The sequence below is a fragment of the Platichthys flesus genome, chromosome 4 (assembly GCF_949316205.1).
Source record: "Platichthys flesus chromosome 4, fPlaFle2.1, whole genome shotgun sequence".
Classification (NCBI taxonomy): Eukaryota; Metazoa; Chordata; class Actinopteri; order Pleuronectiformes; family Pleuronectidae; genus Platichthys; species Platichthys flesus.
Genome location: NC_084948.1, coordinates 23,908,046 through 23,924,356, shown reverse-complemented (window position 1 = coordinate 23,924,356; position 16,311 = coordinate 23,908,046). Strand labels below are relative to the sequence as shown.

Here is a 16,311-nt window from a genome sequence, read left to right as displayed (position 1 = left end):
CAAACCTCAGTTATATTTCATTTTAGGAATCCTTGCCATATTTATTTCAGAGTTATATCAGGTGATATATCTGTTCTGTATATTCTAACATTGCCCTAAAGTCCCCATGACTCAGACGTCTCAGTGTCCTGATCTCAGTTCGCCTTGAGGGCCTCAACGCAGCCCAGGAGCAAGGTGACTTTCAATTATTGTCATTTAATTCCCGTCTTTGACTAAGTGCAGTAATGAAGCTGGAGTGAGACCTGAACGTTTTAAGGGAGGTTGATTGATGTCTGAGTCTAAAAGTTCCCCCGGCCTGAACTTGGTCCCTCTGTTGACCCTCAAGCTAAAACAACTGCTGCCTTAAGAATAAAAAAGAACATTCATTATAATTCAACTGGCAGGTTCAGACATTTAATCCAGTCACTCTAATAATTCCAATGGAACCGCCCGCTGCCTTTTCACTACTTATCCTTAATTCCTGTTTTTGAGCTCATTAATCTTCAGTCAGAGCACACGCACTGGTGGTTGTCTCTTCAAAGTCGATAATCAGTTTTTGCCTAAAATATATATTGCATCACCATCACCATCACAAGCACAAGACTCAGGCTTATTACGCTTTTTCACTTTGAAATGAGCTGTGATGACAGACCGAAATGCAAAAAAAAGATCTTTAACATAATAAGCAGCTATCCCAAAGCTCCCTTCCTTCATTCAGTCCAATTTAGGAGATATTCGGTGCCACAAGCCTCCAACTCCTCGTAGCCCTTCCTGCTAAGTTGTGCAACAGGAAGGGGGGGGAAAGTGAAGTGTGTCAACAGAGCACTGCTCACTGTGCGGCATCAACGGTTGTTTTCACAATCAATCTGAAACAAACATCCTGGTAGGAATAAAATAAGAGCGGCCTGCAGCCACAGAATGGTAAATCAGAGCGGGAGCTTTGGAAAATGTGCCGTCTGTCCACACCGGCTGGATCTGACACCAAGCAAAGTTCAACAAGCCCGAGATGTGGGCAGCGGTGAGCTGTGACATGGCGGTGAAATCTAAAGAGTCACTCTGGGTGGTCATAGGTCTCCTGATAAGCCAGCTGAATTCTTAGAACTGTGTGGCTCAGTGGGGGGGCACAGCGTGACACCGCAGCCCGAGAAGGTTCTCGGTTTATAAGCCCGTGTTCACGATACGGTGTTTGGACGCCGAGCCTGAGAACCCCGGGGGGTTTGCCGAGATTTAACCTTCACACAGCAGCGATCCTATATGTAAAAAATAATTTACCTGTAACTTTCATCAGCGGGACGGGCGTTTGAAACACACGTCTGCAGCTCGATGAAGCCTGGCAATCCCAAGCTGTGTCTGTGATGGAGCTGACACGCTCATTTCTCTGCGAGGCTATAGCCCTGCACACACGTTTCAAACACAAGGCAGGTGGTCCCCTTACCTGCCACGTTAGAGACGGCATCATACACGGTAATGAAAATGGATAAAACTATATGGCCCCTAAGCAGAGTTTTAAGGCCTAATGTTGGGCACAAGCCAACAGTGAGCAGGCAGCACTGCAGCAATGTGAGCCGGAGAGGATCACCACTGTCACACTGTAAGTAAAATACATTACACTTCTTTAAATCCAACAGGTAGGGCTAATGTGACATGAGATCGGGAATTGAGCTGAGGAATGAGACTCATTGTGAGCCAGATGTTCTTCCACCCGGAATCAGTTGATAAATGATGATGATTACAGCCTTGTGTTATTATTACATATGATATGCTACTCAGTCACGGTGGAGCAGAAAGGAAAGAGCAACTCTTTATTCTAATACGATTTGATTTTATCTGGTTAAAACAATGGGCGACCAAGCTATTTATAGAGTAGCAAAATAACCTATTTGAGTGTTTGCTTATACAGAAGGTTTGGAGAAATGATGGTTGTTTCCAGGTACTGCACTGATTTGAAACATAGATTTTAACATATTTATATTTTTTTATTATATTCCCCTCCCTTCAAATATTTATATTTATGTTTAATATAATAAGTCCATTCATTTATATTCTGATAAAAGGTTTTGCATCTTTTGTCTCTCCGGCATAAACGTAAAAAACCCCAAAATTGAAGAGGACAAATCCAAATGTTATAAACAAGATTATAATCTAAAGGTGGATTCTGGTTTATCTTGTACCTGTGTGGCTCTGACTGAATTTGATATAGGCGTCATAGATCGGCATTAGTACATCTTCCAGTGAACAAACATTGCTGGTGATTCATTCATCAAAACTTTCTGCTTTGGTTTGTCCATTTCTGTCATTAACTAATGACCCAATTAAGAAAATGCTGCATGCAAACATATTCTAGGCTGATAATAAAATCTTGGAATCTTCCATGTGTTGCTTGACACCATCAACCACCACAGTTTTGGCAGCTGCAGTAAAATGTGATTGGAATTCCTGCTGGAAATAATCCACAATAAATGCACCAGCCCACACACACACACACACACAAACACACACTGCACAATCACCACTACCACACATACAGTGTCAGCTACTTAAGACTTCCACCCTAATAATTAATTTGTACGGTGGCCAAATCGAGGCTGAAGGAGAAAATCGTGCAGCAAACGAGTGCTGCATGAAGTCAATTAATGTCTGAGGGGTCATTTATTTTTCACAAAGCCTGTCACAATGAGAGAAGCAAACCAATCAGCTGCTGGTCCAGTTGGAAGCTTCCATATCTGGGTTTTCACTACAAAACTCTGATCAATTGACAGCTTCAAAAAGCTCACACAGGACAACCAACTGGTCCGCGAAGGGCACACAACAACATGTTAATAAAGAATTTGTACGAATATTCTGATGTCTACACAATCAAGCCAATAGTCTTCATAAACCCGGCCATGTTAACATTTTCAGATAAGCCGGAATAAGCAATAATCAAATGAAGACATTCTGTCCTCAGTCGCATAATGTAAACATGCACATGTCTTAATCGCATCATAACGTGAATCATGTTTGAAATCACCAATACACTTAAAACCTTGCTGTTTGGCCAAATAAGTGCATTCACCACCCAGGCTTCACATTTCCATCACTGGTGCAGAATCAAACCTGTGAGTCTACCTGCAGAGTCATGGAGTGAATCCCATTGCAGACAAGAGCCAGATGTTAACAGGCGTCTGTGGATCTTTTCGACCAATGGCAGGGGGGTTTAACGACAGACAGGTACACAAGCAGCCAATCATCAGCCACGTCCTATTTCAGCAAGTAAGATATTAACAACGTGTTCCAAAAGCAATTGACCCTTCCCTCAATCCGACTTTACATGTTTTAAATAACTGATGCTTCCATTACAACCAGAGGAAAAAACTCCTAAATATAAAACCAATCGTGGAGAAGCAAGGCAAACTCTGCTGTTGATGATGCACATGCACCAGACTCCTGCAGGGCCAGCAGATAGCGTGACGAGGGGCCGTGACGTCAAGACGCAGCGCGCACGTCAGCACACCAGGAAGCGCGTGCGTCCTCTGCAACTGTCAAACAGGGGAAGTTGAGCAACAACGACTCATTACATGTTTGTTTGCATTCCCGGATTCCAGATACTTTTGTTATTATCACAAACAGCCTGGAGAGAGAGAGAGAGAGAGGGGGGATGAGAGAGACCAGCCAGGGAGTTAGAAGAGGGAGGGAAGGTGTGGGGGGAGGCACGCGACCTCTCCTCCCCCTTAATGTCACTGACACGGATGCGTCGCATGTTTAATCTGTTAAATTATGTGTCTTTTAACGTGCGTTTCGAGCCGCGGACGCCGCAGGAAGCCGGGCCGAGCCCTCCCTCCCCCCCGGGACGCACGGTCCGCCGCGCCATGACGCAAGAGCCGCTTAAAGCCGCGTGTTCCCAGTGTGTTACCTCCGCTTGAAGTCCTTCTCGTACGCTTTGAGCTGGGGATCCATTTGGAGAAGGCAGCTGAACTCGGGGATCGAAACATTATCCTCGCTCTCTGCCATCTCGTCCCCCCCACTAGACGGACCCAATCGAGTGCGGAGCTGCCGATGCGCGTTCGGGTGGACAATGGATGGCACGGACTGACCCTGGCACGAACCGTGCGCGCCAGAGGGTTTTGGTTTGTTGTCGGAGCAGGCGACAGCGAATCGGGCTGCAATCTGAGAAAGCCCGGCCCATCAAATCAAACATTCCGGTGTTTTCATTGGGCTAGAGATGATAGAGAGAGCGTGTCCCTTTAAGATGACAAACATCTGGCGCGTCAGAGGAGGATGACTCGTGTGTGAGGGCAGATGTGCACGGTGGCAGGCTGCGGCTCACCTTAATAAAACACGCACCTTAATACACAAGTTTGAAAGTCATCAGAGCTCAGAGGGGAAAACAAAAAATAAAATCATATCAGAGCTAGAATAATTTATTGTGACATATTTGTTTTCTGTGTTTTCTAAACTGTCTTAGATTTATCTTTTTTTTGTGTGTGTGTGTCCCGATGAATGTCTGTTCACTTCTGTTTCATCTCCTGTTTGAACTGGATTGAATATCTCTGGTCATCTCAGGTTTATTTATACCGTGCTAAAAATAACAGCAGATGAGTCAGAGTACTTTACAACAACAGAAACAATGATATTACTGATGGAGAAATGAGCTTGATGTATATAGTGCAAAGTCACAACCTGCTTCATAAAAGGATAAAAATAAAAACAAAACAACAACAAAATTCAATATACTTATAAATCCCAAAAGTTACATTTTTAAATATGTTTTAACTAAGGATTTAAAAGCAATGCCAGATTTAGATTGAGCATTTCTGACCTCAGCTGGTAAATCACTCCAGAGTGTGGGGACCTCTAGTCCACCTCTGCCTAGTCGAGCACTGGGAGCTAAACCATTATCAGCTGATGGCCCCCAGGCTCATAGTGAGTCGGTAAATCCTTGGTATACACACAGGGGTGTATCAATAAATCACGGCAAATGCTATTCAAGCATGAATATAAGAAGAGCAAAGATATAATCAAGATCAATGTCATAAAATTACACAGAAGGAAGAAGATGAGGCTATATTGAAATAAAATAATGATGAACATTGACAGAACAAGATTAAAAAGGTATAGGACTTAAACTTAAACTTAAAATGTCTCATAGTGAGGATCAGGAGAGGCTCCAGAGATTTGGGATCAACAACAGGAAGCTCTCTCTTTTTTAGGTTTAAGATGTGAGTTGTTGTGAGGATGCATTAATGTTTCACTGAAGGATTTACCTGTCGTATATTTTGACCTCGGATGGTCGGTCAGAAAAATATCTGAAAAACAAGAGAGCTCAGATGACATTCACATTGTGTTTGAACATTCATGTGCAGAGTCAAAGTTCAGAGTCCAGAGCAACATGGAACAACACTGGCCAGTTGTGCTGCAGACGCTCACTCACTGCAGAGAATTTCTATCAAGGGGGAAAACTTCCACTATTGCAACTTCTGGGACATGTAGGGGGCGCTCACGAGGTGTTAGCTATACATACTTTTCTGTAAGTATTTGTGACGACATTCACCATTGTTGTTTCACCTGAGCTAGTTTTTGTGTGTGCGTAGTCACCCACCATGACTAGTTTGCAGCCGTTTCATCAGCTTGATTTATATTCGGCCTCCTGCTCCTCCTATAGAGGGTCATTAACTTTCCCTTCGACTTGTGCCATCAAGGAAGTCGTGCTATCGTAATTAGAATCCTCAATGGACCAATCAGCTTGCATTAACAGGATGATACTGGGCAAAATCGCAATAAGTCTTTTTTACCTTTGCAATTATGGCAATTAAAACAGAACTTGTGGCTTTGTTCTTCTAAAGGCAATTCATGTTTAGCCTTTTAGCTCCATTTACTCCAATTCATTGTGTTATACCTCGTGACTGCCCTTTATGTGAACTTCAGCCTATTGGGGTGTCTCCTTCTAATCTCCTGGTGACCCCGCTACCTTTTCTAGAAGCAGGTGAAGGCCAGTGTCGAGTCAAAGTTGTGATGAGCTCTCCTCAGAGTTATTGGCTGAACTTCTGAGCAATATGAGATGTTTGTCCACTGTCCACATAGTTCTGACGGATCCTCAGACTTTTGTCTAGACCCACCATCAGGCTACACTTTCCATTTTCAAAGAATATAGAATATAGACTGATTTGATTTTTGTGGATTTATTTGCTGAGCACATCTATTCTTCACAGGGAGCGACTCATTCTCATTATGGACGCTCCCTGAGTCTGTCACCTTGCACACAAAATACCAACCTCACAGACTCATGAGACTTCTTACAGTCCATTTAGACAGATTACAATTAAATTGACTTCTTGCTCCTAAAAAGAACGAGCCCCTTGGATCTTGAACGACCCCTCCGCTGTTCATCGTGCGCTTCCCTCAGGACACTTGAAGCCTATCCACTGTTTCTGCTTCTAAAAATAAAAGCTGCTCCAGTTATTGTTCGGTGTGTCCGACTCTTTCATAATATGAGGTGTAATGAACAGTTCAGCCTCTCGGGGCCACTTCTGGGGCTGTAGACCTCTTGTTGTTCTCATAATGAGTCATTTTCATTATTTATTTCTCTTGAAAGTCATTTAATCGTGACATTTTATTCAGTGCGGGCGGAAATTAAAACACGGGGCTTTTTACAAGGAAGGTTGCAAAAGGGTAATAGTAATGTATTCTCATTTAAAAAACGTAATGGATAAGATACCTAGACATAAACCATTTTAAAAGGAAAAAAGGAAAATGAATGCACTTGCTGTGTGAAATCATTTCTTGCTAGGTCATGGAGAAAACGTTATTTGAACACCCTGCATTGTTTTAAGTTCGACGATGATTCTGTAAAAAGTTAACCGTGCATTGGCAGAGACACGCCTCATGAGGAAAGATCCCATTGATCTGAGCAAAGTTTAATATGGGCAAAGTTTGTTTAATGTCAAGGCCTGATGTCCTCGAACCACATGGAGCCGCCTCCAGCACTGAGACAAACAACAGCAGCGTGAGAGCCTGTGTGCATGTGCGCTCGTGGGTGAGGGAATCGTCTATAAGGACACCGAGTTCATTCGCTGATTCGTTGTTTTTCTGTTGGAAATGTTGTGGTTCTCCTCCACAGATTCTGCATCTGCTTCCACTGCACCGCCTTCTCTCCTTTTAATCTGCCCGTCTCTCTCAAACACAAACATTGCAGTGTTCTGATCTTATTGTCTGCGGCCTTGATAACTTTTAGAACAATCTGCCTCACAGAAGTGGAAGAAGTAACTTAATAATGGACTCCAGACGGATAACCTTGCGGTAATTTACATCGAATCCCTCTCGGAAAACAGGGCTGATAAATATGCACCGCACCGGGAGGAATAGTGCGGCTCTGGAAAGTGTTGTCCTTGTCATGACGTGAAGATGTCCCCACTAAAGGTCACGGAGTCAGTGTCATTCTGTCTGTGGGTAATAGATTTGTGTCGCTGTCCAGCCTAGAAATTCAGGCTCATAAAAATTCTTACCAAACAACAAATGTTGACTCAGGGATTTGTGGGGAAAATGTTAGATTTGAGCAGCTGATTGATTTCAATATTGCAAAAGCACAGTAAGAACAGCATCTAAACCTATAAACTATACGTGATCTTCATTTTTAAAAATTCAGAACCTGAGCAAAGAAGTTACTTTTTGTTTTGCCTGCAGGTGTCCCACACAAAATCCTTATTCCTGCCAACCCGTCTCTGATCAGAGGTCAGGGTCAAAACTGTTTGTCTGTTTGTTTCACCTGCCTTTAGTTTGACTACAGGCTAAAAGTCATGTGATGAAAAACTTCTGACCTCTGGAGACTCTTAGCTACACACAACATACTCGGAAAGGAACAAAACAAACATATATTCACATACATATATGTTCTTTCCTAGTACTTCGGAATAGTATCTTTTCTAATGAATACAGTAAAAATTCTCAACAAACAAATATCCAGTACAAGGGCTATTTTGGATCATATTGCACTTTATCATAGAAAAATGGACAACACAAAGACGAACTCAAAAATTAAACATAAGCATCTTGAATTCAACCTGGTGGCTGGCTTTGGAATAGGTGATAAATCCTGCCTCCACCATGTAAATGGATGGAGCACACACCAAGCTAAAAAGCCCAAAAGCATGTTCAACAATTTCTTCTCAAAGATCCGTGATTTTAGGTTGTTTTTATCAAACTGATATAGGCTATATGATATATAAGTGTTCTTGATTCCGATTATTACATTTTTTATTTTGTATAAATGCTAAACAGCTAAGACTGACTCACGATGGGTCCTACAGGTCTAGCATCTCTCACATTTGCCAGTAACTTAGATATTATAGCTTCATTACAGCAAAGTGGGAGGAAGTTGAGATGTATCTTCTATATACATGTCTATGCACTGTTCACAGTCTCTAGAATTCTCAAGCAATAGATAATGACCCTGTTTCTGACAAGTAAGAATCTAAATGAAAATGGTACATTTATATATTTCAAAACATTTTGCAATCCTTCACGAATTACAGTGTGTGGTGGTTTTACTCCTCTCGTCCTATTTACCCAAATTTCACCCCAAGAAAATCTAGCTTGTTTTCCCCAAGACAATGCAGATATATATATTGATGTCTTAAAATGTTTCATCATCAACAAAAATTCAAATGCTGCAAATTTCCTGTGTTCTGAGCTCTTCCTCCCCTCGCTCTAGAACTGAACTGTCCCACAACAGAATCCTATTTTAGTCTGAATGTCTCACTCAGTACACAAGCAAGCTACACTAATACATTGTGTAATGATGACAACACGAGTCGTCTTTCAGCTCCTGTTATTAGCTTGATAACAAAACCAGGCTGAGAGAATCACTTTCCTCCTCCAAGGCAAAATGTAAAGCTGTTGTGATTGAGAAAGGAAGTCGATGAATAATGAAGCTGTTACACTGAGTGTTTATCATCAGACAGAGAATTATTTATTAGACAACTTGAATTTAATTTCAGTGATTTACATTGACGCACAAAGACTTTCATTGAAAATGGCACAAGAAAGCAAGAAAAAATCTGCTTATGAATAAATAAACTAGATTATAGTTTTATTTCCTGTGCATTCTTCTTTAATTACACGTGATATTAGTTAAACAATATTACTTATATTATATATTAAGATTAAGATACATTTATTTAAAGATATATTCTAAGCTCCTGTCACTATATTTTGGTCCTTTGTTGCATGTATTTTGAGTTCCTGACAGCTTTATACTTTGAAACTGACAAAATGCTAAGTCATACTTGGTTTGAACTGAAAACAGCAAACATGTGGGAGAAGACAGTTTAAAAGGTGCAAAGTGAAGACAGGAAATCGATGCATAAGCTTTGCAAAATCCGATCAGAAACCTGCTTCAGAGAATTTCAACATCTGTGTCTCTCCGTCTCTGTCTTCCTCTGCATCTCCGACGTTTGACTGCATGTGACCAGATGAATGTGGATGAGGGCATCGCTGGGAAAGGAGTGAGTTTGTTCAGCAGACATCCTGGATAAATGAAAGTTGAAAGGAGGAAAACAACTGGTGGCGATGGATGTGTGTAGGCAGCTGGTGGGCAGCAGCTGACAGAAACACAACAGGTATTATACTGTGTTATTGTGTTGTTTTCCCCCCTCTGCTTTTATTTGTCTTAAATATTTCTCAACACAACACATGACAAAAGTTCCACAACAACAGAAAATATATGAAGGACTTAACTGTTCACGGTGTTTGACTCAGAGCAATTCAATGGAGCTTCGAGGGAAACGCTGAACTTGGGGCTTGAGAAAGTTGCTGAGCGCCTTTGTTCAATATTTTTGTTTTTAAATCAAGACAGATTCATTTTTGATTCCCAGACAAATGTGCTATTTACAAACAAGTAAAGAAAAACAGCTTTGTCGAAATATCCTTCGCGACTGAGACGTTGACAGTTTGATGTGGAAATGAAATCATCTGCTGCGATTCTGAGGATCACGCGAGGACACTGCGGTAAAGGAACAAAGACAAAAGAAATGAGACGAATGCAACTCAGAAATCAGGTCCATTTGTTGAGATATTAAAAAATATATGTCTCACTGAGCAGCAGAAGCAGACCAAAATGTGTGTACGTCAATATGAGAAGTGTCTGCATCTGTGCATGCGACACTGGATTAAGATAAAGACGTTTTGTTTTTTTGAATGGGGGGGGGGGGGTGGCATGTGTGGACACTGCATCACAGTAGTCTGTGGGAAAAAAAAGGATATTCTCAGAGGAGCAGGTTTTCAAAACAACAGACATCTCCAGCGACTCCAGCTGTCAGACAGGAGCAGAGTCAGCTCTTCTGTCTGTGGATTGAAAAAAGAAGAGCGGCGCCAATTTCCTTGCAAAATACATCAATCACACTAAACAAAAGCATAAGGCAATGCTTCTGGAACTGCATCCATCCGACTTCATAATTGCTATACATTTTCTGTGTCTCAAATTGCGGCTGATTTCTAAGTCTGTGGAACTGAATATTACCCAATTCTTCATCGGACAATTAGGTTCAGACAGTTTTGTGATTTACAAGCCGTGAACAGCTCAAAAATACGCTCTTCAAAATGCGTTTTCCTTTGGCGCCAATCGCTCTAGAATGGAGCTCTATAAATTAAACTGCTCGTGCACTCCTATTAAAACAGGTCTCCTGAACGGGAAATGGAAATGTGACAATTAATAAGAAATTATACTCGGCGTAACCGGAGGATCCAGGCGGGACACAGACAGCCTCCTTCTGTCTGGCTCTCAAATTAGATGTCATGGATCAGAGTGGGTTGATATATTGCAACGCATGCACAGAAAGAAGGACACCACTTCTCCGTGAATACCGCCAAAGTGAGAAGGTTAACATCCGGCAATAAAGGGAGCCATGAGAGAACTGGAGAGGAGCAAATGAGAGGAGATAACATTCACTCCAGCCTTCAATTTCAAGGATGGGGGAGCTGGGATGTCAGAGGACCGGAGACTGACAGAGAGACTGACAGAGAGAGAGAGAGAGAGAGATCTTGATGGTGATGATGTCTGAGAGACATCAGAGACAAGACGAAAGCAGCGATATCAGTGCGTTAGTTTGAGGCGGAACACAAAGCCGCTGCTGACTAAGCCCACCAGGTACATGAGGCTCTTTATGTAGGCGAGATGTTTCCGAGCGATGCGTCATGTCAGCGCTCTCTGGGCTCGTTGTGCTCAAAGGCTCGTTGTGAATCTGCATTCGAGCAGTGGATCCAACAAAGTTTAAAGAAGGGGCAAGTTGTATCAATTCAATCGACTTTTTGTCAAATTCTGCTAATATCTCTGCTCTGTGTGAGCTGTAAAAAGAAAATGATCGGGTTAAAACACACAGCCTTGGCTCTCTGTTTGGGAAACGTCCCCAACAGCACAACACTGTTTTCAGCCAATCAGCAGCGAGCATATTCATGCACAGGACACAGCGGTTACCAGAGTTTCTCTGAATGGTCATAAAGATAAGATATGCTAATTATTTTTCTTGGAGCCATTTTGAATAAAACATGTGGAATCAAAATAAGATAAAGTAATCATTCAACTGCCGTCTATTATCCATGGACGACCTGTAAAAGTGGTCTGAGATATCGTAAACTGCCACCACTGGTCCAGAAGGTGTCAACTACTGTTGGGCACTGGAAACGCTAACACCACTATCACCAGTGGAGATTCTAAAGAGTCTATCGGGGGCCCCAAGGATAGATTCCCCTGTGGCCCCTCAAACAGAGTTCATCAACATTATGTTCTAAAAAGTCTTACTCTAAGAAAGGAAGTACACTTACATAAGTACATTTAAAAATAACCCCAAAACAAAGAACATTTAAACCTTCTATTTTTAAAAAATAAAAATAGTGAGTGTTAGAGAGTGTTCACATTAACAGACGTAAGTTGGCGAAATATAAATATATAAAACATCATAAATAACTTGAAATAAAGACAATAGAAATATACAACAAAATATACATATATACAAAACGATTTGCCTGTTCACATGCACCGCCTCTGGTTGTCTCACAGGACGTTATACCCACAATTACTTTTTCACACACTCCAAATGCTAAGTGTAAGCAGCACAGCCGATAGCTAAGCCAGAGAAGGTGGCGAAATAACGAAATAACTCTCCCTTTTTAAAACGATGAATCTCTGTGGTTTCCTCTGGTCGGTGTCGTAGGACCTGATGTAGTTCGAGGACATGAGGCGGTAAGCAAAGCCTTTATTACCATATCCAGGCTTTTCAGGCAATAGCCGTTTATGAATTTCAGACGAGTCAGCCCCCTCAAGAAGGAGTGAATTGTTAACACTTGACCTCCCAATATAACAAGCCAAATGGTTTCAATCGAGCCGCTGGGACTCGGGGGAGGACGTCAAAGAAACGCGGGTGAGGAGGCCAAGTTGCTGCCGGTCCTCAGCGAGGGGAAGTCGAGGCTTCTCTAACAGAAACAAGGAGATGATTGTCAAATCATGTCCGGAAAAATTAATCACACTGGCCGCCCAGTATTAAACAAAGCTACTCAGTGTGTGCTGTGGTCATTAATGTATTAAGGGAACCCGTGATCCGTTCAGTCAGGCTCGGATGGAACGCCAGGAGAATAACATTCAAGTCTTCGGTCTCTTGAGATTGTAAAATTTATTGTGTCCGAAACCGAGTGATGTCTGACTGTGTTGTCAATCAGGAAGAATTCATGAATAAAGATTGACGACGTGTCGCCACTTCCTCACAATCGACAAACAATGAAGCCTAAATATCACTGATGCAGTGGCGACATTATTTAGAGCCTGGGTACTTATGCAGGAGGGGTTTATGACCCATAATGCATCCTGCCACTAGGAGGCGCCCAAGATGTTTAGCCGTAATTTCATCGATCTTCATATCTTAACAGGCTCATATATACCCATGCTAGACACATAGACAGAAAAGGACGGAGCCCTCTGTATAAACATGTCTTCTAACGATACAGACACTACAGACGAAATGGAGCAGTACCACTAGGATTCATGCAGGGGGCACTGTAGCCAATAGTTCAAGCAAAATGACCATTAGACAAGGAAGAAACTTCTCCATTGGCAGAATCTCTTGAAGAGAGACTTGGTCAGAAACTACACAGACATCAAAAGGGTAAATATCCACAAGTGCCTCTTGTGTTTGTGAAACTCTGGGCTCTGTGCTGCCCCCTGGTGCATGAATTGCTACAGTGTCCAATGTCCATATTATCCAATTTTTGCAAAGTTAAAATTAATCCATGTTTTATAGGTATCTATATTTTGTTCAGAGAAAATCAAACCATAGTAAAGAAATAATAATTCTCCTTCAGTGGAGCTGCACTTAATCTGGACAGACATAATGGAAGCTCATTTATTTTTCAGCCAAATTTTGTTATCCAGAAGGAACTAGCACACACACACCGATATATACAGAATTTCACGTTCAGATCATAACTACGCTGAAGCTACATCAAACCGCTTTGATCACATGACTTGAATAATGTCGGGAAATGTCGTTTCAAGTGTGATGTGACAAAGAACTAAAAGTTTAATGCGCAGCCGGTCCCGCTTTAAGCTCCTTTTCCAAGTCTTTAAGCCCAAAAAACAGTGATCAATTTGTATCAGCGATCATTTGCATTAAAGTAATTAACTAAAGAGGCACGTAATGTTCTCCATTAGCGTCGACGAATGCACGAATGCCTTGAAGATCTGAATTCAATTGCGTTCTGCGGCGGGCCTATAATTTGACTGAACGTGTCCATTAATATATAAGGTGCCTCGTAACCTGTTCAGTCGGGGCTAACTGTTCCCAGCTCAGAAAATATCACTTTCATTAAAAGGCTACGGTAACATTTTCATATTTCATTTCACCTGACACTCTAACACTGAGTGGTAGAGTCTTCAACACGGTCTGAATGTGTAATCAGAGGCAATTACCAGAAGAGAAAAAAAAAACCAACCCCATCAGTTTTAATGAAGAATGTAGAAAATGGGCTTTAAGTATTTCTCCTGCACGTTACAAATGAACTTGTTTTTAATCAAAAAACATAATATTTTGTCAAGTTACTGATATATTCACGCTTTATGCTTAATTAAACTCAATTTGCACTTTTTCCAATTAATCTTGCACCAAAACAGACACAAATGTTTACGACAATAATTCATGAGCTTATTGAAGCCATAACTCAATGATGTGTACAAAGTGATATATGCAGGGCCGCAGATATAAATTATATTTATTATTAATTTAGTTGTTTTCTTATGGAGTCAAGATGAAAAGTGACGCGGTGCAATTATCATGTATAGCTGTGAACATCATGAATACAAGAAATCGTAACTGCACCACTGACTCCACACCACAACAATATTTCAATCACAGCAGGTTCAAATAAAAACAACCACAGGGATAATTTACAAACTGCACATACACACATGCCAATTTTAAAGAAGACAAAAGAAGAAAATGTGTAACTGTTATGTGTAACATGTATATATTATATATATATGTATATATTATTTATTGTACAGTGGGGGATGTGGAGTGATTCATTTTATTCCCAGTCTCTGGTATGAACTGGTCAGCTGTACCTTGCTGCTGCTTGTTTCTGGGAACTGGTTGAAAATGTGGATTCCTGGTTTATCTGAGTGCCACATTTACATTAAAGATACTCAGGACTTTTTTTAATCCATTTAGATAATACATAATTCATTATATTTCCTGGAAACTCATTAAAGACGCTGTCACACAAGTGGTCCACCAACCTTCACTGCTTCATATTGTCATGCAGCAGCCTTCATGGATCCCTGAACACAAACATTCATGTGCATGGGGTAGAAATTAGAAAAAAAGATATCATGAATATTGATTTCATTTGTATATAAGCAGACAAAAGACAAACAAATCCAAGGGATAACAAGGTAAAGTGAAAAAACACTTATTTTTAACATGGTCACAACATGTCGAGACGAAAGCAAACATATAAAAAAAGAAACACAAATATATAACAAGGACTTAGAACAACAAATCCACTCTTCTAAATGTTGAAAAATCTAAATCACAACCATTTGTTTTGTTTTGAATAAGAAACAAATTAAAACTATTCCAAAAGGAGGTGAACAGTTAACAAATATGTGTCTTGAAACAACTCAACAATGGTTGAATTAAACAAGATTAAATGATGATGAAGAGTTAAATGTATTAAATTGTCTCTTCAGGTAATGTTGGAGGAACCTTTGTCTTTGTCGGGAGCAAACAAAATCAATAAAGTTTGAGGTTTGGTGTTCGAGCCCCCCCCCCCGAAACAAAGCAGGTCCACAGGAACAATAAATCAAACGCACCCCTCAGAGCACCTGCGTGTGTTGAGGAAGTAACGCTGCTCACGTTTTGAGGTCAGAGTCACAGAACACGTGGAAGTGGCTTTGTTCGTTTGCTGTTCTTGTCAAAAAGACTCCGCGTCATGAAACATCACAATTTAAAATTTTTGCAAACACAATTCCTTCATCTCTCGTTACAAGTCAATGAGCTGCAGCAGATGAGAGGAATATGGCACAAAGTGAGGAGGGTGGAGACAGCTGAGCTTCATCCAACGTGGATTCATAACCACCTGCACTTGTGTGTGTGTGTGTGTGTGTGTTTTGTTTCCTCTTTGGGACCCTTTCTAAAATATACATTGATCTTGACAGTGGACCTCATGGATAGGATTAGCCATGAATTGGTAATAGCCAAGGTTGGAAATAAGGTTTATTGGTCAAGGTTAACATTAAGGTTTATCTGACATGGTTAACGTTATAGATACGGAGTATTGGTCATGCTTGATGCTTTCTACAAGGTTTATTGCTTATGGATAAGGTGTATAAGTAATGGATAAGGTTACAGTGCAAACCTGTGGGTGTTTCTGTGTTTTTGTTGGAAATACGATGTTAATGTGGTATCTGTATGAGGGTTGTGGCAGCCAGCTGTTGTCCCCTCTTACAGCTGCTGTGCAAAAAAGTGTCATTCAAAGGAAACTGATTGGCAGCTTCTGAAAGTTGTATTACCCAGTTTGTACACGTCTACATTTGCTTTTATCTGCTTTAATCAACTTGTGCAAACTTAAGCTGTCCGTAGTTAATCTGTATTAACGTTTATTTTAAAGAAATAATCAGATTTGTGGCCAAAGAGGTGTTTAAAGTGGACTGGGGATTTTTATTCAATCCATATCTATTCAATATATTATATATTCTCCACATTGTTACAGACTTTATGAATACTATACCAGATGGTGGCCGACACAATCGATTCTTTACAGTCTCTCTCTGCTCTCTACGCTGCTGAACTCAGTGAGTGGATGTGGCAAATG

The 16,311-nt window shown here is 41.0% G+C and overlaps 1 protein-coding gene across 1 annotated transcript in view; it reads right to left on the bottom strand.

The window, feature by feature from the left end:
* gbe1b (glucan (1,4-alpha-), branching enzyme 1b) overlaps positions 1 to 4,089 on the bottom strand; it is a 77,441-nt gene extending 73,352 nt beyond the window's left edge. The window contains exon 1 of the mRNA XM_062385479.1: positions 3,872 to 4,089. Within this exon, the coding sequence (XP_062241463.1) occupies positions 3,872 to 3,969 (98 nt within the window). The 5' untranslated portion in view covers positions 3,970 to 4,089. The remainder of the gene's footprint in view (positions 1 to 3,871) is intronic.
* Positions 4,090 to 16,311: the final 12,222 nt, after the last annotated feature.